At 59.7% G+C, this 22,233-nt stretch overlaps 1 protein-coding gene and 1 non-coding gene across 4 annotated transcripts; one reads left to right on the forward strand and one right to left on the reverse strand.

The window, feature by feature from the left end:
• Positions 1-812: 812 nt before the first annotated feature.
• Positions 813-16,412, forward strand: LOC106009134 (L-amino-acid oxidase-like). Of its 3 annotated transcripts, none has more exons than XM_021255693.2 (7): positions 813-961; positions 8,274-8,503; positions 8,746-8,858; positions 9,335-9,536; positions 10,889-10,957; positions 12,906-13,042; positions 14,587-16,412. In XM_021255693.2, the coding sequence occupies exons 2-7, from the start codon at positions 8,276-8,278 to the stop codon at positions 15,416-15,418; spliced, it is 1,581 nt and encodes a 526-aa protein (XP_021111352.2). In that variant the 5' UTR covers positions 813-961; positions 8,274-8,275; the 3' UTR covers positions 15,419-16,412. The 3 variants fall into 3 exon arrangements, with proteins under 3 accessions (XP_021111352.2, XP_021111353.2, XP_087037150.1); XM_021255694.2 differs by lacking the exon at positions 813-961 and adding an exon at positions 5,364-7,452; XM_087181024.1 differs by lacking the exons at positions 813-961; positions 10,889-10,957 and adding an exon at positions 5,364-7,452.
• Positions 16,413-19,148: 2,736 nt separating this feature from the next.
• Trnae-cuc (transfer RNA glutamic acid (anticodon CUC)) lies at positions 19,149-19,220 on the reverse strand. Its single transcript has one exon. It is a non-coding gene; the product is annotated as a tRNA-Glu (tRNA).
• Between the last annotated feature and the right edge of the window lie 3,013 nt (positions 19,221-22,233).

Consider the following 22,233-nt stretch of genomic DNA (forward strand, 5'->3'; position numbering starts at 1 on the left):
CGGGGCCGCCGTGGAGACGCCGGGACCTCCGGGCGCCTAGAGGGACCCGGAAGTACTCCGAGGCTGGTGGCCCTGACTCGGAAGTGCCCCAGCCGGTGGTAGCGACAGCCCCTGCTAGAAGTTCAGTGGCGTGCTTCTCACGTGTGCCCCGAAACTAGCAGCTGCAATCAAGGGGAAATGCAAATCCTGGGAATCACCCCAGAACTCCGAAATCTGAAACAGGGCTAGGGTGTGCAGGGATGTGACTCAGTGGTAAAGTGCTTTGCCAACGTGGTGAGTCCCCGGGCTCAAGCCCCAGCAACAGGAGCAAAAAAAAGAAGAAGGAAAAGGAGGAAAAATTAAAAAATCTACGGACAGGTCAAAATCTGTGCCTTACAAGCCCTGGAGATGGCTGTGATGTAAATTAGGGCTTAAAGACCACTACTGTTTGGCAGGGTCTCTCAACCTCCAAACTGAACATTTTTGCCTGAGGTAAAATACAGGTAAAATTGAATTTCTGGTAATTAGGAAATCCATTATCTCATCTTATGATCCTATCAGGACCTGTATTTTTACGTATTACAAATATCATAATTGTAGGAAGTTGAGCATACCTGGCTTCTACCTAGTAAATCCCAGTAACACAACTCTCCCACCTTGCCAGTTACTGTCAATGGATGAGGTCCAAGGAAGGCTCCCCAAAGGGAATGATGCTCTCAACTCAGGAGGAGGTTTGTCCAGGGCTCTGCCTCCCCTCGGGGCTCCTGGGTGCTGAGCACTTGGCTGAAGCCCTGGCTGCGTGGACACGGCTGCTCCCAGGAAGTGTCCCTCTCCGGCTGAGTGCGGCAGAGGCTGTAGGTGACCAGTTCTCCAACTGGCCTGCCAACCAGAGAGAGTGTTGGCGGCCTCCTTGCTTCGGCCTGGCCTTCCTCCTCTGGACACGATGCCTTCCCTGGCCCAGCGTCTGATGGCAGGCTTTGAGGTGAGCAGCTAAGCAAGGGCCAGCAGAGAAGGGTGGCATAAGGATAGGGTGGGTGAGGCCCTGTCTCCTAGGACCCAGGAGGCCCCTTCCTGCCACTTCATCATTGCCCAAGGGAGAGGTGGCTACGGGCCTGGGGTGGCCCTGGGGAGCTGTTCATGTGGGTGTGTGTGCATGTGTGTGTGCGTGTGCAGGCGCTGGCTCTGGGCTGTGGGAGACCAAAGTGAGCCTAAGAAACGCCATCTTGGCCTGTGAATAAACTCCCCTCATACCCCTCCCCTTACAGAGTGCTGGAACTCCCCACTGGACAGCTGCTCGCTCGCTGTGCTCCTGTAAACGCGCCCTATCGCTCCCCGGGAACAGATGGTGTCTGGTGCCTCCCTGTAACCGCCGAACCCTGCAGCCACAGAATATCCTGTCTTCACAAGATAGCTGGGTTGAAAAAGAGCTGGGTTGTGAAAGATATTTTGCAGCTGGCTGAAGGACATAGTGGCCTCTCCCTGAACTTCTTTGAGTTACCTATGAAAGCCGTGCTGTGCCCTGCTTCTGGGCTTCACTTCTCCTAGAGGGTGGGGTCCACGCACGTGAATAAACTCCTCTTAGCTTTAACTCTGTCTTTGCCCCAGTGTTTGGTGATCTGCTTGGCAGAACAGGCTGCCCACAGCCCGGGAAGGGCATGGGTAACAGCTGCCACCCCCGGGTGAGCACCAGGCCTGTGCCTGACTCTGCCCTCGGACAGGCCTCCCGGGCCAGGGTCTAGGACATGATGGCGACCCTTGGAGACCAGGTGCCCAAACTGCAACCTGTGCCAACCCCGCCATGTGCGCTGTTTTCCGCTGCTTGGCTGCTGGGCCGACGCTAGGGCGCCTTGGCCCCTGAGCCCACGGAGAGGGCTGTGAGCCCGCCTGGTGTCCAGGGGGAGAAAGGAGGGCTGCTTGGCTCCGGGCCCCGGGAGGGGAGGAGTGGGAAGTCAGAGCCAGAAGAGCCACAGCGAGGTCAGGTCGGCGCCCCAGGCTCTGGGCACGCAGAGGTGGCTCCCAGAGAGGCCGAAGTTTGCCAGCAACTCTACCGTGCTGGACTTTTAAGACAAAGCCAGTGCCCTCAGGTCTGTTGCCCACCACTGTTTTACTGAGAATCCCACGGGTGGTCGGGGAGTGGGGCAGACACAGCCCCGAGCCTGTGCAGACCGCGTCCTGCCCGCCCCCGCCACCCAGCTTCTCAGCTCTGGCAGACTGCAGTTACTTTGCCTTCCCTCCTCCTTCACGGCCTCTCTCCCTTTCCTTCTCTCAACACCTGGACAGAGGTGGCTGTGATGCTGGCCTGGGGGCACACTCTCAGGTGCAGATGTTCTGGAATTGTTACAGAGGAACGAGTGGGACGCTGTGGGGCTGCCACACAGATCGAGATGCACCGGATGGCTGCCACCCGGGCCCTTGCTGCAGGGCCTGCGGGGATGTGTCCTGGCCCCACCGCCTGTCAGCAGGCGTCAGTGGAGTAACAGGCACAGCGCCCGTGCTGTCTGTGGTTCACACTGTGCCAGGTGCCTGGAGGCGGCACAGAGCCCTGAGTGTGCGGGAAGGTGGCGCTGGCTGCAGATCCCAGGGTGCGGTTGGTCTGTTACTGTGCGCGGTGGGGGCACTGCTGGGGATCATGGCGAGGACTCGGGGCCTCAAGCGACACCCCAGTGTCTGGCACAGCCCTGAGCACCTGTGAGCTCAGGACACTGGGTGGGGAACAGGGGCCCAGGCTGCACCGCCCCAAGTGCGTGCCCAGGAAGGCCCAGCTCTGCCCCAGAACAGGGCGCCCCGCAGAGAGGGCAGGAAGGCCAAGACTCACCCCATCAAACCCCAGGCTGGGGAGTCTCCTTTCCAAGCTCCCCAAGCAATGGAAGGCAGAGGAGAAAGGTTCAGGCAGGGAGTGGCGGGGCCTGCAGGAGGCGAAGAGGGGCCGCCCATGGGGGCCAGGCCCAAGCCCCTCAGCTCTGCTCCCCACCCGCTCGCTTGGCCTCCTGCAGCAGCCCGCACCCTGGGCCCATGGACGAGCCCTAGGAAGAGGGCCGAGGCCTGGAAAGGCATGGCTCAGGGTACAGCTCATGCTCCGGAGAGGAAGAGGGGAGAGAGAGGGAGCCAAAAGAGGTGCATATGAAACCATCGCTCCCCCAGCAGCCCAGGCAAAGAAGGCAGGAGAGGACAGCACCCCGGGCCAGTGTGGGGAGCCGGGAAGGTGAACCGGGCAGGACTCGGCTGGGCGGGCTCGGGCTACCTCTGCCGGAGAAGGGGCCAGCGAGGGGCCTCAGCCCAGGCAGGCAGGGTGGGCAGCCTGGCAGGCAGGTGCAGAGGAGCACCAGGCTGTGCCACTGTCTCCCGGGTGCAGGCGGGGTCCACGCAGGTCCGCAGAGAGCTGACTCAGCTCACCCCGCACCCGCAGCTGCAGGCTCCCGACTTCCACCCGGACGTGAAGAGCTCTGCCCCACGGACAGCGAGCCAGAGAGGCGGTTACTGGGGGGTCTGGCTTGACAGGGTCTTGAGGGGCCCTCAGAAGGAGACCCAGGGTGTGTGGTCCTCTGTCAGGCCTGTCTGGGGGCGAGGTCAGTGCCAGCCCTGTGTGAGTCCGAGCTCAGAGCTGTCTGTGGACCTCAGCACTGCTGGCTGAGGAGCAGCTCCATGGCTGAGAAGCGCAGCCTCTATTTACAGGCTCATCGTGTCTTTAGGACCCTCTGGAATTGTTTTGAGTGCGTTTCCTGGAACAGAATAAAAGCACCGTGACTTTGGGTAATTCTGTGTCTAAAGCTGCAGTTTAAAAAAAAACGCAATTTAAATTTTTTTCTTTTTCCTTTTCTCCTTCTTAGCTTGCTTTGTTTCTTCAACCCTCCCTCCGTAGTCCTCCTTTGGGGAAGTCAAGCCCCAGCTGTCCCCACTTCCCTCAGACAGACCTCAGAGCCCAGCTCCTGGGGACCCGAGAACCAGGCCAAGATTTTGTGAGGACAGAGCCAGGCCAGGGCTCCGGCCTCGCTCCTCCCCAGCCTTCCTGTCTCATCCCCCTGCCCTGTTTCCCAGACCAGCAATGGAGATGTGAGCTTGACTAGAAAATGTGCAGAGAGTTTTTACATTTTTTTAAAAAAGTTTACAGCGAGAAATACTTTGCTATGACTCCCTCTCGGAATCCTCCCCTACTTGAGACACACTTATCCCATCCCCCTCTTACCACTTTCTGAAGCAGCTCTGCAGTCCTTTCTTCTGATTGCCTTCATAGGATGTGATAAACAATGTGGTGGATGCTGCTGCTGAGCTCCATCCATTGGAAAGGCGGCTCGTAGAAACACGATGCTGGGTCCTCATCCACCTTATTTTCCGGATCTGGCACTGTGCAACTTCCGGCTCTTCCCCAAAGTCAAAATGACCACGAAGGGTCAGCATTTTGAATCCATTTGGGACATCGAGGCAGCCAGGATAGCGCAGGTACAGACCCCCAGGAAAGAGGACTCCAGAGCTGCTGCAGAAAGCGGCGAGGACGTGGGACGAGTGCGTTCAAAGGGAGGGGAGGATTCTGAGGGAGTGAATGAATGGCAGTGTGTCTTTGACTGCAATGCACTTTTAAAATGTAAGCATTTGCCCTATTTTTCACCACACCTGGTAGCAGAGTGCTGTGGACTGCAGTTACCCTACTGAGCTTATCCCAGGCAGCTGAGCTTTGGAACCTGCTGTGCTCCCTCCTCTGCCCTCCTGCTTCTCTACCCTCCCAGACTCTGGGACTCACTGTTCCCCTCCCTCCTGCTCTGAGATCAGCTCCTCAGCTTCTCTTTCCCGCTTTCCTCCCCTGAGTGAGTACTTCTTGCAGTTAAAGATCTAGGATGTGCGGTTTCCACCTCTGCTCCTCAGTCTCATGCCCCACAGTGTGCTGAGTCCCTCCCAGCCCTGGAGTCCACTCAGGTAGGCAGGGAGAGCAGGTTTCCAACTCTGGGCCAGTGCCCGGGCTGCTCCATGATCGCTTTTCCCGAACAGGACACAGAACTCTTTAAGGTTGGCTGACTCAGGAGGGCAAAGGAGGGGCAGAGGGACACCGGGGACCGGGGCTGTGGTTGGCTTCCTTATTCTGAAGTAGTAGACACCTGTGTGTCACCAGGGCCACCACAAGCTTCTTGGATCTGGTTTCCTCTGTCCTGGGCTGTTCGGCAGATCCTGGCGCTCACAGATATCTTGTTCTCTCCCCCTGGGGCACAGAGGGGCTCTCTGCCCACCCTGGCGGGCCAGTGCTGGCAGAGGGAAGAGCTCCACGCGGATGTCCTCCACCCTGGGAAAGTCACTCAAGCCTGCCTGTTTCCCAGAGGCTCAGGCACACAGCTTCCGGTTGGTTTCTTTAAGGGATGGAGCTGCCAACAATTTCCACCGCCACGTTCCAGCTGTGTCGAAATCCTGGTAAAAGGATCAGTGCAGCCTGTGAGCATGTGCTGAGACATCACACTGAGTACCGTGAATATGTGCAATAACACATCCTAATTAATCAAGCAATACCAGCATCACAAGAGAGTGGAGGGAAAAGGGCCAAGAACGGATTTCGAACTGAGTCAGATTCTACTTCCTAGATACAAAAAAAGAAAAAAGGGATGAGTCCCACTTCCATCTTTTGAAGAAGGAAGAGATGGGTGAATTCTAAAGGTGAAGAAAAGCTGGATTCTGCTGTGTGTGTGTGTGTGTGTGCGCACGCGCGCGTGCACGTGCTGAAAGGAATCAGAAAGACAGACACACAGGTTCCCAGAGGGCAGCAGAAGGAACAGGCGAGGCCCCAGGAAGGCAGCCAGCAGGGCCGGGAAGGCAGTGGAAGGCCCTCAGCGAGGCCAGGTCCAGGCAGGGCCCGCCCGCAGGCCTGTCCCGGAATCCGCGTGAGCCTGACTTGTCGTCCCAGGAAGCTGAATCCTGTGTCTGTCCACCCTGCCTCCCATCTGTGGTCCCCCCACCCCTATACCCCAGCTGGGCTGAGTGTCCCTGGGAGCTTGCTCTCTGCAAGGATGGATTTCTGGCTGAAGACAGAGGACACAGACACAGCGAGAGCAGCGTCGTTCGAGCCGAGACACAGAGGCACCGCTGGTCATGGCCCGCTCTGCAGCTGGCCGCCCCCGCCCGGCCGCGCTTGTCCAGATTGGCTGAGCCGATAAGGCTGGGAAGGGACAGAGGCCCTGTAATCTCCCCACGCACCCGCTGCCTTTGATGCTGGGCTCGCTGTCTTAATTACAGCCCTACACCCCCAGTGGCTCAACAAGGCGGGGCTGGCACTCCGAGAGGGTGGGGCCGCAAGGCGCCCCCAGCCCTCAGGACCCCCAGTAACTCAGCCCCGTGGCAGGCGGGACAGTCGGGGCCTCACATCTCAGAGTAGATGTTTCTTTCGTGTCTCTCCAGGAAGTATGTGAGACAGCTGGTACCTGGACGGGGCAGGACGGCCCGGAAGATGAGTCAGGGAACAGCACGTGGAGGGAAGCCCAGGGCCCTGCTAAAGACCAAGCCCACGGGACAAAGCCGGATGTCAGGAGGGAGCCCACGCCGGCTGCCCCAGGTCTGTGGACATACGCCACTTCTGAGACAAGCCAAGGGGGAAAGGTGGGCCCCACTACATGTGAATCTTGAATTGGAGACAGTGTGTTTCCATTCACTACCAAACCCTGTGGACTTACAAGGAAAATGAACCAGGCATGGTGGCGCACATCTGCGATCCCAGCACTTGGGAGGCTGAGGCAGGAGGATCACCATGAGTTCAAGGCCAGCCTGGGCCACAGTGAGATGCTGCCTCAAAAAGCAAACAACAACAAAAAACTCCGTCGGAAAATGAACCCATAGGCTTTTCAAAGACCTATGGTAATGAGTTTGACCCAAGAGAGTCGGGCAAGAGCCAACCCCTCTTCTTCTTCATGGGCAAGAGGCGGGGGAAGGGACTGCCTCAGTGAGCTCGGGCTGCTGTAGCGAAATCCCACAGACCACGCAATTTAATAGCAGAACTTAATCTGCTCAGAGTCTGGGGCGGCAGGCTATCCAGATCGAGGTGTGGTCGGCAGGCCTGGCTTCTTGCGAGATTTACAGTCAACACCCTTCGGATTGTAGACCACTTCCTCCTCGTCCTGCCCTGGCAGGCGTTCCCTCAGAGTGCACAATCCCTGCATGGCGCACGTGTCTGCATTTCCTCCCCTCACGGCACAGTGGTCAGAAGGCAGCGGGATCCACCTAGACAGTTCCCTCTTAAATCACCTTTTCAAAGGCCGAAGTCTCTCAGCAGAGCTGAATTAGGAGCTACTAGGGCTTCAGCATACAAACATTGGGCAGAGGATGCATCTCACCCCAAAATATAGATGGTAGCTTTAAAAGAAAAAACAACAAGAACAGAACAGGCCCCGACAGGGAAGCCGGGCACGGCTGCCCCAGGGCTGAACCAGAGTGGGACAGAAGCCACCAGGAGATGAGGTGGGAATGAAGACTCAATGTCTGGAGGACTGTAAACACGAGGAGTCTGTGAGTCTCCCACGGCCCTGAGATATCCCGCAGCTTGGGAAGCCCGCACCCACGGGGCACAGCTCAGAGCCAGCCAGTTTATTAAACAATGTCTCGAGGCTCTCCTGTGTCAGCCTGTCCTGCAGCAACCGCAGGGAGTGACGCTTTCACAGCAACAGGCCAGGGGCGGGCAGAGGAGCCTCACCTGCCCTGTCAGTCACTCTCCCACCTCTGCAACGCAGCCCCGACTCCCACAGCTGGAAGGGGGAGGTTATGTTGGCTCACAGCGTCTGGAGCTATAGTCCATGGTCCGCTGGCTCCAGGTGGGCGGCATGGCGGAGGAGGACAGCGCTCACGGTGTGGTGGGCAGGGAGCAGAGAGCAGTGAGGAGCCAGGAGGGAGATGAACCTGTCTGGGCCTCACTCGCCACGATCCTCCTCTTCCACCAGACCCCACCTCCCAGCAGCAGGCCGCCTGCGTGCCTCATGACCAGCCACCTTCCATGAGCCCTGCTGTGAGCGCCCGAGGCTTGGGGACCTCTGGGTAGAAGCCCGACCACCTTCCTGCTGTGCTGAGGGCTGGGCCTCTGGCATGGCAGCCCAGCGGGAGGAGGAGGGCAAATTCGCCCCTGCCTGCGCGCTGGCCCCCAAGGGGCACTGCTGGCTGGCAGAGCCCGTGGAGGTGGACTGGGGAACCCCGTGACTAACACGCACTGTGATAGGGGAGGAAGGAAACAGGAGTGGCGGGTGTTGCATCACAGGCCCAGATAAATCCCACTCAGATCGAGGGTTCAGACAGGCTGTCCCCGTCCCCAGCCGCTTGCCTGATTGCTGTCTCCACAGCCATGTCCCCAGGGTGGCTGGCTCTTGCCCTCCTGAGTGTGCTGGATGCACAGACCCAGGCCTTCAACCCCCGGCTGGTCGAGTGTTTCGAGGACCCCCAGTATGAAGAGCTGCTGCAGCTGGCCCGGGATGGACTGGGGCACACGGCCAACAAAAAAGAGGTGGTGATCATTGGGGCTGGCATGGCCGGGCTCACTGCGGCCAAGACTCTGCAGGACGCCGGCCACCAGGTACACATAGGCTTGGGGAGTCACGTGGGGGACACAGGCTGGAGAGGGAGGGGGACACTAGCAGTGGACAGCCCCGGGGCACGGGCCAGAGGCCAGGCTGGGGCTCCTTGCCAGGTGAAAGGGCAGGAGAGCAGGCGGCTGGCCTTATAGCTGAGGGACCTCAGAAAGGCCCAGAGGGGAAAGCGCCAGCCCTGCCTGGGGATGGGGTGTGAGGGCAGCCTCCAGCCACTGGTCTCTTGCAGGTGACGGTGCTGGAGGCCAAAGGGAACGTGGGCGGCAGGATAGAGACCCACCGTGTCCCCGGAGCAGACTGGTACATAGAGCTGGGCGCCATGAGGATCCCCAGGAACCACAGGTACAGTGGCGAGAAGCGGGCACGGATGAGGAAGCCAGGGCTCGGGGTGCTGGCACTGAGGCCAAGAAGACAGCAAGGGGTGGAGTCCTTTCCTGGAACCCAAGGGGCCAGCGTCAGTTCCCAGCCATTTCCCAGCTGCAGGCTCCCAGGAAACTTCCCTGTCTGAATGGATTCATTTACACAATGGCCTGGCCACACCTGCTGGGCCTGCTGGGGACACTGCTGAGGGACGCCAGAGCTCACGGGGCGGGGGCCACTGGAGAGGCGCGGCCGAGGGACACCTCTGGGAACCCTTCTGGCTCGTCCGGGACCTACGGTGGTCCCGAAACCTCCTGGCCACGTGGCCCTGAGCCTGGCACAGCGACCGGGACCCCGCACCCCTCCGTGGAGCCCAGGGCAGCCACGTGACTCCAGGAAGCAGGGAGGCTGCTCGATTCTCGCCCCAGCCCCACCAGCTCCTTCTCCCCCTCGTGCAGGCTGTCCATCGAGTTTGTCCGGAAGCTGGGGCTGCACCTCACGGAGTTCTGCCCGTGCAACAACCAGACCTGGGTGCTGGTGAACAGGGTGCGGCAGCGCTTCGGGACCGTGCAGGCCAACCCCGACCTGCTGGGCTACGTGGTCCGAGCCCACGAGGCTGGGAAGACAGCCGAGCAGCTCTTTGAGCAGTCCCTGAGGAAGGTGAGCTGGGCGGAGCTCCTGCGCTTTCTCCGGTCCGAGGGGCGCACAGGTCCCCGACACAGGGGCAGAGAAACTTCAGGGGCCCCGGCTGCCTGGCCTTGTCCTGTGCCACTGTGCACTGGGGGACCCCAGACGTCTGCACCCTCGCAGAGGAGTCCAAACCTCGCCAGTGAAATCACGGCAGGTCCAGGCTTCGGCAGCAGGGGGACTCCCACAGGCTTGCCGGGGGACCGGGCAGGTGCTGCCATTTCTGTGGCCGGCTTCCATGGAGCAATCCCACTGCCAGAGCCCCTTCTGGCTGCTGGGGACCAAGTGTGAGACCTGAGCCAGGCCACAGCCAGCAGCGCAGTCAGCTGTCCTGATGTGAGGCTTGTGGTCCGGAGGCGGGACATAGCCACCCGTGGGCCCAGGTTTGCCTGGCATGGGCAGCGTCTTCGCCTCACGTGCCCCGTGCCCCAGAGGGACCTCGGGGTGACCGCGGCCCGGGGACGGGGACCCTGGCTCTGCAGTATCACCTGCCGTGGCCCCGATGGCCACGTTGAGCCCTGAGACCCCATCCGGCCTCCCTCTGCCGCTGTCACCCACTCTGTTCATGACAGCCTCAGGGCCACCGGATGCCCCCAAACGCAGCAACCAAACGACAGAGACCAGGATAGCTGGGTTCAAAGTAACACATTTACGAAGCAAGAAAAAATTCTATCAGCAGGAAATATCATGATTGCAACTCAACAAAAGTTAGTGATGGGCCCGGGGATTTAGCTCAGTGGTGCTGCCGCCTGCCTCACAAGTGCAAGGACCCGAGTCCCATCCCTGGTACCAAAAAAAAAAAATGAGTGAGGTGATTTCTACCACCCGGTTCATTCCATATCCCATCTTCCTCCAAAGTGTCCTTCGAGATAACTTTCCAGATCAGCGTTTAATCCAAGCAGTGGCAGCTTGTCCAGCAATTCCATTCTTTTTACCTAAATATTGTTTTCTTGTGTGATACCTATTTAGTTAAAAGATGTTGCATTTTGTGATTTTTATATTGTTTCTCCACACTCTATATTTCCCGGTCATTATAAACAAGACATAAAGTGCTCATTAAACCTAAAGGTTCTTGGGTCAAAAGAAAAGTGTCCTCGAGTCAGGACATGGCGTCGTGTCCCTTCTGGGGCGGCAGGAGAGCTGCCGGTGAGCCCGAGAGCAGAGGTGGCGTCTCGGCCATCCGAGGCACCTTCGTCCTTGGGCACTGTGGGGACCGGGCCACCAGAACCTGGCTCCCACACAGGCGGAAGCGAGGCCGACACAGCGGGGTGTGCAGGCCGGGCAGGAGGCTCAGCGCGTGACGTCCCTCCTCCTCCCGTGCGCAGGTCGAGGAGGAGCTGAGGAGCAGTAGCTGCCGCCGCGTGCTGGAGAAATACGACTCCTTCTCCACCAAGGTCAGTCCGGGGACCCTCGTCTGAGCGGCCCTCGCTGCCCCTGGTGACCACCCCGGCAGGACCATGCCCAACACTCGGAGATCTTCTGCACTCTGCCTCCTCAGCTGAAGGAAGCTCTAACCTAACCCTAAGGCAGGCCCTGACCTGGACGCTGCTTGCTCAGTGCGGTACACAGGGAGGCAGCCTGCTGGGGGAGGCTCCAGGGGAAGAAAGCCTCAGGCAGCTCTGCAGCGTGGAAGGAGGGGCCGCATCAGAGCAGCACCCCAGCCCGCGCCTCCTCACTGTGCGGAAGGCCTCACTCACACCAGCGAGCCCGGCGGGACGTAGCGCTGGCGGGTGGCTCAGGTCCGGGCTGTGTGCTGTCCTGGGACAGGGTCACAGGCGCGTGGCCATGGCTGGCGGGACAGCCTCTCAGAGCCCGGAGGCACAGCGCTGGCCGGGCTGGGTCCCCTACACACCACACACAAAGGCCACCGCGGGGAGGGGTCCGCTATGCCTGCCTGCAGGCGGACGGCCCCGGAGTGTGACTTTGCCTCAGCTGCGGTCCTGAGAAGGAAGCGGGGTGGGGCAGGGCGTGAGAAGCAGAGGCTCTGGTCTTGAGCAAGACCCGACCACCAGAGGTTTCCCCTTTGGCAACTGCACCAGAGGTCGGGGCCAGGGCTTGCGTTTGCACGTGGACGGTCGCTGTGTGCTCAGGTCCAGAAGGGAAGGGGACAAAGGCGACAGGGACTGCGGAAGGAAGATGACCCGAGATCTCCAGGGCGCCAGGTCCCCAAATCCCTGGAACAGGCGCCCCACTGGGGCCGTCTGGCTCTGCCTCCTGACCCTGGGCGTTAAGGGCTGGCGCTGCTCTCCCCAAGCACGTCCCTCTAGGCACTGCCGGGACGCGGGGCCTTCACACCAGGCCACATCCCCAGCCCTTTCTCTTTGTTTCTTTTGAGACAGGGTCTCATTAGGGTCACGGTGCCCTGGCTGGACTCAAACTCATGATCCTCCTGCCTCAGCCTCCCAAGAGAGCTGGAGCACAGGCGTGTGCAGTGCCTGGCTACCTGGCCCTTCTTTTGGTTTGTTTTTTTGTTGTTGTTGCTACTGTTTTGTTTTTTGGGTCCCGGGGATTGAACTCGAGTCCTTGCACTTGTGAGACAGGCGGCAGAACCACTGAGCTACATGCCCGGCCCCCTCCTGGCCCTTCTTGAGGGTCTCTGCTCTGCCTGGGCCACGCTGCCCTGCAGCCCAGGCGTGGCTGTTGACTCCAGCTCGGTGGAGGTCGGCACCCAGCCCCGTCAGGCCCTGCCCTGGTGCCCAGGCACAGCACAGCCCGGCCGCGCCCACTGAGGGCTCCCTGGAGGAGGGGCAGGGGCCGCAGGACGGGGAGTCCCTGCGGACAGACAGGACAGGCCAGCAGGCGGCAGGGAGGCCGAGAAGGACGCTCGGCACTCAGACTCCCCGGCCCGGGTCCTGGCCGAGCAGCCAAGCCGTCCTGCAGAGGAGCAGAAAGATCCGGCCTCGGCCCGGCTTCTTACCACTGCCTAGTAGGACGGCGTCCCGTGTGAGCTGCTGCGCGTGCCTGGCACACTTCCCTCTTCCCATCCCCTGCCTCCGTATCTTCTCCCGTCCGTTTCCCATCTTCCACCTTTCATTTTGCTCTGTCATTTGTGAATGCATCGCGTTTCTTTAACCCCGAGTCGCTGCAGCTCCCACGTCTGGTTCAGGCTCACAGGGCGGCCCGAGGTGCACGCACCTCCCACAGGAGGTAACCCCAAGGAGGGCGCCCGAGTGAGGCCTGAGGGGCTCCTCTTCTGCCGCTTTCCCGCACTGGACTGAGCATTCGCCCGTGCCCAGCCGAGCCCCGAGTGTGGGCGCCCGGGGCCATGGCCCAGGTGGGCAGCGGGGCGGGCCTCTTGGGGCTGCCCCGCCGCCTGACGCTGGCCTCCTCTGCGCGTCCCAGGAGTACCTGATCAAGGTGGGGAACCTGAGCCGCGGTGCCGTGCAGATGATCGGGGACCTGTTGAATGCAGACTCCGGCTACTACGAGGCCTTCATGGAAACACTGCGCGGCTTCATCTTCTTCTTCCACGAGCCCCAGTGGGGAGCGGGACAGGAGGGTGGGCAGGGGCAGAGGTCGGGGCTCCTGGGGTGGGCTGGACAGACGGTGGGGAGGAGGGAGGCGCCTGGACCACCACCCCCACAGCCTGAAGCCAGGCCACTGGCTCCCGAAGAGAAGGTTTTCAGGACATCAGAGACAGGAAGGGATTCACTGGGCACAAACCCAAAGCTACAGGAAGCAGCTGACAGTGGCTCCCAGGGGCCCTGTCGTCTGGACCTGCCGGTGTTTCAGGGACTGGGTGACGTCCAGACGGGGCTGTGGGCTGTGCGTCCTGCTGCCCGACTGGCCACCATGGGGCTGTCACAGTGCCGACTCCCTGCGTTTCACACTGAGATCCCAGGCCCAGCAGCACTGCTGCTCCCTGGGGGGGGGGGGGGGCAGGGCAGGAAGTGAGGCTCGGGGAAGAGCACAGGCCCAGGGCCCACTTTACAGGCTCACCGTGCCTTCAAATTCCCTTAGGAATTTTTTCCAAGTGAGTTCCCTGGAAGGAAAGGGCTTGAGTAACTTGGGTCCTAAGCCTGAAGATTTTCTTAAAAGTGCAGTTTTAAAATTCCAATTTCCGCCTGCTGTGGTGGCACACACTTCATCCCCAGCACTTGGGTGGCTGAGGCGGCAGGATGACCATGAGTTCAAGGCCAGCCTGAGCTATATCCATGTCTCCAAAACCCTACCCAAGTCCCAATTTCCTTGTCTCTTTTCTGCCTCTCTTTATTTCTTCCATTCCACCTCGAAGAAGGAAGAAATAAACCAGGTGAACATCCCTGAAGGAATGGGAGCCGGGAGGTGGCGGGCAGGGATTTCCGAGCTGCCGGGATGGGGCCGGCACCCCCAGGGCCAGGACCTGAGGCCTCGCCCCGCAGCGTCCCAGCGGCACCGGTCAGAACCCCACTGGGAGAGCAGGAGCCAGCGAGTCCGCCCCCTGTGCCGCAGACTGCAGCCTCTGCTGGGCCAGGGCTCCACACAGGGGCTCTTGACAGCTTTGAGTTCAGGAAACTGTGCCGGGGGTGGGGGTGCTGACCCAGAGCCCGCCCCACCCCGGTCGCTGGCCCCGGAGGGCCTGTGTGGATGAACCCATCGACTCAGAGATGCAGCAGGCCCAGACCTCCTGAGGCCCAGGGCGCCTAGCCGGGGAGCCCAAAGGGGGACACGGAGGCACCCGGCTTCCTGCGCACCCCCTCCCGCTTCTCAGCCTTGGGTTCAGGGTGAATCCACTGAAATTCAAGCCAAGCGCTACCACAGGGAAGAGGGAGCACAGGAAGTCTTGAGCACGAGGAGTCTGGGGTGTCCACCCTGCATCTGGGGCCCTGGCTGGGTGCTGAGGGGCAGCAGGGGCGTCCTGGGTCTCTGCCAGCCTTGGCCCCAGAGCGCAGGTCCGGCAGGTGCGGTGGGGCTGCCCTTCTCTGCAGGCGCGGGCCTTCCTGTCCGGGCCTCCCCGTCAGCACCGCCTGACCTGCAGGCCTGGGGACCCGGGCTCCTGGGACCTCCTCTCCAGCTGCTGCCCTCTGCCTCCCTCCCACTCCAGGTTCTATGAGATCATCGGGGGCTTCGACCAGCTGCCCCAGGCCCTGCACCAGGCCCTCCAGCCGGGCACGGTGCGGCTGCACTCGCCGGCAGAGGAGGTGGAGATGGCCGGGGACCGTGTGCGCGTCATCCACCGGACGCCCGACCCCCTGCGGCCCAGGGCGCACCTGACAGCTGACTTCGTGCTGGTGGCCACCACCGCCAAGGCTGCCCGGCTCCTCCGGTTCCGGCCGCCCCTGTCAGGCAGCAAGGAGGAAGCGCTGCGCTTGGTCCACTACAACAGCGCCACCAAGGTGATCCTGGCCTGCACCCAGCGCTTCTGGGAGCGCGACGGCATCCACAGCGGCAGGTCCGTCACCGACCGGCCCTCCCGCTTCATCTACTACCCCAAGCACGTCTTCCCCAATGGCACCGGGGTCATCCTGGCCTCCTACACCCTGGACGACGACGCCCGCTTCTTCTCCACCATGGACCAGGCGCGGGTGGTGGACATCGTGCTGGGCGACCTGGCCGCCATCCACGACCGCCCCAAGGAGGAGCTCCGGGCCCTGTGCCCCTATTCCTTTGTCAAAAACTGGGGCCGCGACCCCCACTCCATGGGTGGCTTCACCTTCTTCACCCCCTACCAATTCGTGGACTACGCCAAGGAGCTCAGCCAGCCGGAAGGGCGGGTGCACTTTGCAGGCGAGCACACGGCCCTGCCCCACGGCTGGATCGACACGGCCATCAAGTCCGGGCTCAGGGCGGCCAAGAGCATCCAGGCGGCTGCGGGCCTGGCCGAGGGACGGGAGCCCGGGCTCGCGAGAGGGCCCCGCTCCAAAAGTGAGCTGTAGGCCAGGCGCGAGTCCAGCCAGCGTGGCTCGCCAGGCCCCGCTCTCGCTTCGTGCTCACTTCCAGCGGACCCAGGCGCTGCCTATGTTACCCCCGCGCCCCGACGCTGTCTCCACCGAGAGCGCCCGGGAGGCAGCCATTAAAACCACAAAGCACGCTTTGAGTTGAGACTATCACCAGGTGTCCGTCTACATCCCGGGTGGCATCTGTTATTAGCTTTCCCATCGCAACACCCACACGCACGACTTAAAAGTTCGCTGGCTCCAAAGCAAAACTGTCCCGCGGGAGAGCACGGTGGACCCCACTGCTGACTCCTGGAAGCTGGGAAGCGAGGGGGAGCTGTGCCGACAGGAAGGGCGCAGGGGCCAGAGGTGGACCCCAAGGCCGCCCAGACATAGTCGCCCCTCCCAGCTCCGGGGGTCCCAAGCCAATCAGGCTGACGCCACCCGACCCCCAGAGGAGCTCAGCCCAGCGCCGAAGGCCAGACGCTCGCCTTCCGGGCCCTTCCGGTCCTCTGCTCTCTCTCTCTCTCTCTCTCTGTCTTTAATCCCAGCTCCCCACCCCACGTCCCACCACTGCGAATCGTAAGAGGCTGGGGACTCAGGGACCTCCCCAGGCTGCACCACCACAACCCCAAGGTGCACCTTCTGATATCACTCTGTGTTCAGACGAGGAAACCTGGCTCTCAGACGAATACCGGTCACAAATGGTGCCCATGGCCCGGAGATTTAGCCCAGTGGTTCCACCCCCTGCCTCAAAAGCCCAAGGTCCCGAGTTCTATCCCTGGTACCAAAAAAACAAAACCCAAAAAACAAATGCTGCCCGAAGTGATTCAGACTTGAACCTGGCTTCAAGTGTAATTCCAAACCGTCTTGCTTCTTCTAGGCTCTGCCTCTCTCTTATTCTTTTTGTGGTCATGGACAATTAGCAATTCTCTTTGGAGACATCCAGCAATGAATGTATTATGTGGTTGAATGAATAAAAGTTCTCACCATGCCCAGGGCTGTAACTTTCCTCACTTTCGAAGCCTTTCCATCCTGGTAGCCCTAGGAAGTGAAGAGGCAGACAGATGGACACACAGACGGACAGACAGACAGACGGATGGCAGTAGAGAGATTCGCCGTGGATGAGGGTCTGGGAAGCCCAGCACTAGCAGAGCCCTGCCCTGAATTTTGTCCCTAAGGGACTCCCTGGGGTGGGGGTCAGCCACCCAGGGGGCACAGGAAGAGGCCAGCCGGCTACCAAGTGGGGCCGCTTGGCACCAGAGCCCTCAGACACAGGGGAGACGGAGCCTTCCTCCTTGCAGCTGAGTAAGCGCTCGCCACCCACCACGACCTGCACCGGCCCCGCCCGCAAGCCAGCAGGTGAGCCTGCCAAGGGTTGGCAGAGCTGACAGACATGGGGCTCACAGGTTGGGATGAGGGATGTAGGCAGGACTGCCAGGGGAGCCCGGTGCTCAGGTAACTACCGGCAGCCTACTCTGGGGGGTAGACACCCTGGCATCCTCAGTCTGGCTCCCAGGGACAACCCAGGAAAGGGTGGCACACTCAGAGAAGCCGAGGATTCGGGGTGCACGCAGGCCATGGGCGCCTTCTTCTCCGGGCAGTGACCCCCACCCGGCTCCCCTGCACCTCGCCCCAGGCTCTCGCTACCCAGTGTGGAGGGTGAAGTAATTAAAAGTAATGACCATGGTTCCATCACACGAGCATAGCCTCCTCGTGAGTCCTGCCCCAGCATTCCCAACTCTGGCCACCACCGATCCGCGTACCGTTACCACGATCTGGTCATTCCTAGAATCTCATGTGTGAGTTGGGGGGTTGTTTGTCCGGTTGGTTTGGTTGGTTGTTTGTTTGAGAAAGGGTCTCCCTCTGTAGCTCAAGCTGGCCTGGAACTCACTGTGTAGCCCAGATTGACCTCGAACTCTGGGCGATCCTCCTGCCTCAGCCTCCCAAGTACCAGGTTTCCAGGTCCCTGCCACCACGCCCAGCTGTACGTGAGCTTTTGAGATGGACTTTTTACACAGTATAATTCCAAGGTCTATCAGACTGTCTTCTGTATTGATGGATGTGTTTGTGTTTATTGCTAAGTAGCTTTTTTTTTTTTTTTTTAACAATGATGAGGGTTAAACCCAGGACATTTATGTTTTTATTTTGAGACAAGTCTCAGGAAGTTGCTCAAACTGGGCTCATAGTTGTGATCCTCCTGCCTCAGCCTCCCAGAGTGCCGGGATTCCAAGCCGCACCCCCTCGCGGGGTTTCCGGTAGCGATCCGCGGCGTGGGAGCACCACCATGTCAAGCCCCCTCACACAGGAACTTCAGTTATATTCAGTTTGGGGCCGCTACAAATAACAGTGCAATGAACACTCGTGTGTAAGTTTTGTGCAAACAAAGGTTTGTGCTTCTAGGGGACAAATGCCGCGGAGTGTAACTTCCCGCTCGCACGCTGGGTGCAGACTCAGGTCTGCAAACCCCGACCTAGCTTGCAGAACGGCTGTGCGGGTTCACACCCGTGGCGCGTCCGAATGCGTCCCTGCGGCTCGCCAGCAGGGGGCGCTGCACTCCTTACCCGGGCCAGTCTGACAAGCAGGAATTCAAGCCTCCTAGGCGCTAAGAAGTCGTACTCAACCCTCTGGAGCGTCTTTCGCTTCATTTCTTTGGTGAAATATCTTCTCAGGTCCGTTTCCTTTTCCAGTTGGACCGCTCACCTTCCTCCCGCCAGGCTGGGCGTTCTCCGAGCGTGCTGGGTCAGAGGCCTTCGCCCGGCTGCGCCCGCGGGCTGTTCTCCCTCTGGCCGCCCTTTCTTCCCAGAGGGGTCCCACAGAGCGAGTTCGGACCCCGCGAGCTCCGCTTTAACAGCGCTTTGCACTGTGGACCCCGTCCCAGCCGTCACCGAGCGCTCGGCCCTGAAGATCTCCTCCTATTTTCATCTGCAGGTTTTATAGCTTCACATGTCACGTTTAAATCTAGGATTCCTTTTGAGTGAATTTTTGGACAGGACGGAAGTAGTTTTTCAAATAAAATATATCTTTCTACCAATAAATTCTATATTCTTGTGAGAGAAAACTCAGCATGTGCATGACATTATAACAAGGTTTAAAAACTCACAGTGCCAGCACCACAGGAAGTCAGTCACCGTCACCGGCACCGTAGGTCTCTCCGCCTCCCTTTGTTCCGTGGGCTCGTTTCAATTCAGCTGGAAGATCAGGCAAGATTTAAACCCAGATTTAAAGATTAGCTAGAATTTCACCCTTCCCCGGCCCCTCCTTCCCGGGGCCTTGGCGTTGAGCTGAATCTCGCCCTTTGACTGCTAGGGTCTCACTCTGGTACTTTGCCCGTGCTGGGCTGAAATTTGGGATCGTCCTGCCTCAGCCTCCCGTAGGGCTGGGATTACAGGCGTGCCCCGCCACGGCGCTCTTCCGCATCCTTTGGCCACTTTTAGGGAGAGCAGGATTCGTGGGCTGGAAACCCGGGGGTAGGGCGGAGTAGGCGCGAGCTAGGGTGCGGCGGGCGCCGCCTGGGTTTGCGCTGCAGCGCCAAGGAAAGGGAAAGGGAAAGGGAAACGGAAAGGGAGACGGAAGCCACCAAGGCGCGCCCAGCGCCCGGCTTCGCGGCGGCCGGCCGAGGAGTCCTCGGGGAACACTGCGGGCCGCGGTGGGCTGTCCTCGGGAGACCCACGGCGTTCGCAGTGAGTTCATCTCCGTTCTGTTCTTTAGGAAAGAAACAAAAGAAGCCTTCCCTGACCGGGAATCGAACCCGGGCCGCGGCGGTGAGAGCGCCGAATCCTAACCACTAGACCACCAGGGAGGTACTGCTAATGTTTGTCCGCGAGCGCTGAAGGAGCCTGCACCGCCCACGGTGCCCGCGAGGCGTGGCAGCGAGCGCTCAGGCCGCCTGCAGCAGGGGAGGCGGCTCGCATCGCCTGGCCGGGGGAGGTCCCGGGGGGAGGAAGGAAAAAAAAGGGCTTGTCAGAAGTGGGATTCGAACCCAGCCTCCACGCGGAGACCAGAACGCCCGCGGGCAAAGTGCGAACCTGGCGCCTCAGACCACTCGGCCATCCTGACACTAGGCAGCTGGCGGGGCCCACTCGGCCTGCAGCCTGCGCCCCGCCCCGCCCCCCGCCGCCGCGGGCCAGCACCGACCACCCGAGCCCTGCAGCCGGGCGTCGGGCTGAGGCACAGGGAGAGGCTGAGGTAGGAGGATCGGAGTTCGAGCCCCTTCTGGGCAAACTGACAACTTAGACCCAGTTTCAAAAAATGAAAAAACCAGACCTGGGGATGTAGGTCAAAGGGAAGGCCCCGGCACCACAAATTAAACCTAAAGGCCCGGGCCTCAGAGACCGCAGGACGACGCCCCGGGGAAGTCGCTACCTGCACTCGGTTCCGCCTCTCCGCCCGCCCCGCCCCGCCCCGCCCCGCCCCGCCCCGCCCCGGCCTGCAGGCGTGTGGCGTGCGGCAACTCCCGGGAGAGGGCTGGAGACGCGCACGTTCTCGCGGGAGCCTCCTCTCGCGCCCTCCCCGCGCTACTGTCCAGTGCGTGGGAGGCGCGAGAGGTCCGGCCTGCGGGGGAGCTTCCGGCCGAGCTAGTGGGGGGCGGGCTCGGGGCGGGGCTCAGGCCGCATTTGCGGAGCGGGTGGAGTCCGCCTCCCGGCAGGACCGCCGTATACAGAGCGGGTCGGCGCTGACTCGGCTTCCTGGGCCAAATACCACCCATCCATCCATTTCTCAGCCAGCCACCCATCTACCCATCCACACGCCCTTCAGGCACCATCCATCTATCCACCCATCCATGGAAACTTCCTGTACTGCAAACAGTTTGAAAGACCCAGATCCCCGTGCTGGTGCATAATCAGCACAGATGTGTCTCCAATGTGGAGAAAACAGAGTGCAGTCGTGAACAGGGCCAGCGTTCTATTTTAGAACGGGCTGCTAAGTAAAGCCTCACTCAGGTGACTTGCAAATATATCTCACTAACAAAAATACGCGGTTTATGCAAATATAAAAATGCACGCGTGTCAAGATTTTATTCAATTAATGTTAAGAAATTTACACGTGTTTCAAAGTAAATAAGATCATTCGAACTATTGTAATAGGATCTTGCAACAGGGGAGAGAAACTGGCCTCAACTCCACTTCAACAAAGACAGCTGTGGATTTATGGCCCTTGCTGGAGAGCCTGCGGGTAAGAGAGACCTGAGGGTTAGGGGATTCTCGCTAAACCTGCCTTACAGGAGTCTTGCTAAAATTAGGCCAGGGATTTAGGCATCACCAGCCTGACAATCAGATTTAGTGAGGCCTGCTACGGCCGGACGGGACAAGCCAAACATGGCCTATGCCTGGCCCAAAAGAGCCCAGAGAGCCAGGCAGAGAGGGACACAGCCAAGGCAAAGGAGAATTTTAAGAGATTTGAAACGTAATCATCCAGCCAAACACATGCTGCGAAGCATTTGCTGATGCATGTAAGCCCGCTTGCTAATATCCTAAGTGTAGTTATTGCAGGTAGGTAAGTTAATTGCATGTTTTGTAGACAGACAGGGCCAGCCCTTGAGGAGCCAACATGGAGGACAGTCAAGACACACTGAAGGCCAGCACTGTAACAGAAAAGGAACTACCACACCCGCGTGCTTCCCCTCAGGCTGAATAGCAGTGACTGATTCTCTAAGTAGGTATAAGCACCAGTGTGGGGGACCTAGCTCTTACCCAGCCCTCCAGGAAAGGTCCCCGACTGAAAGTCCTTGTGCACTTGCTATGTGACTTGCTGCTCGTTTGGATCCCGCTTATGCAGTATTACCTAAGCAACTATAGTTGTAATCTTACTTGTTGATCATGGTTTTGCCCACCTTGTGATTTCTCATTGGATCAGTATTGTCTGAGTGACTGTACTTGCAATCTTACTAGTTGACTATGGTTTTGTCCCACCTTGAACCTGCCTCAGCTCATGGCTTTGTCCTACAAAACACCTTTGAGAAGCGGGGTTGGCCAATCCCCTCTGTCTCTTTTAATAAATTTTTCCTACTCTTAACTCCATTGTTCCTAGAAATCATTCTTCAGTTTTTTCCTCCGTACCAGGGATTGAGCTCAGGACCGTGGGCTTGGGAGGCAGGCGTGGTGCCACTGCGCTAAATCCCCGGTGCTCGCTCTTTGATTTTAGAGAACAGGAACTTGTGCCTCGGATACCGAGCAGGATTGGGAGTGTTGCACCTATTCCCCTGTATCACAGTCGCCTGTAACGTTGGAAGTTACGGGTGCTGCCCTGAAGTCATCTTTTTTCTGCTGCAGAGAAACCAGTTGTATCTCTTGACAAGTTCTATTTGCGGTGCTGTGAATAGGAACCCCTAACCTTGCTCAGAGAAACCACCCTTGTCATGGTTAGTCCCCCGTGAGGCCACCTCTACTCCCCTAGGAGCTGTCAAACAGCCAGGTGAGGCAGTGAGGGGCAGGCTCAGGCCCAGGAGTCAGGTGACCTCGGAGGGTCTGTCTCACAGCAAAGCAGGCCACAGAAGGGCGCCTCGTGACCTCTTTCGTCTATTTCGAAGATGAGGATAATATTTCCAGCTTTTTCAAATTTTACTTTACTTTTAATTGGCAGGTGACAGTTGGAGATATTTATGGAGCACAATGTGCCGTTCCCATACACGCACCCACCGTGAAGTGATCACATTAGGCTAAAGAGCATGCCCGCTCCTCATCGTTTCTGTGCAGTGAGAGTTACCAGCTCCCTCTAGCTCTCAGCTCTGCATTTTGGGGCAGCGAAGAGGGAAGCCCACAGAAGAGCAAGCAGCGAGCCGTGGAGAACGGCCGCATGTGTGCGGATCAGCAGGA

This window comes from Heterocephalus glaber, unplaced genomic scaffold (assembly GCF_053883595.1).
Source record: "Heterocephalus glaber isolate CG9 unplaced genomic scaffold, H.glaber_assembly_v1.0 deba00001466, whole genome shotgun sequence".
NCBI classification, from domain to species: domain Eukaryota; kingdom Metazoa; phylum Chordata; class Mammalia; order Rodentia; family Bathyergidae; genus Heterocephalus; species Heterocephalus glaber.

What these genes read in the sequence shown, in the direction of transcription:
- LOC106009134 (XM_021255693.2), top strand. Translation starts at nt 8,276, where the DNA reads ATGTCCCCAGGGTGGCTGGCTCTTGCCCTCCTGAGTGTGCTGGATGCA. An exon ending in TGCAGGACGCCGGCCACCAG is followed by an intron (nt 8,504 to 8,745) that starts GTACACATAGGC and finishes GGTCTCTTGCAG; the next exon opens with GTGACGGTGCTGGAGGCCAA. An exon ending in AGGATCCCCAGGAACCACAG is followed by an intron (nt 8,859 to 9,334) that starts GTACAGTGGCGA and finishes CCCCTCGTGCAG; the next exon opens with GCTGTCCATCGAGTTTGTCC.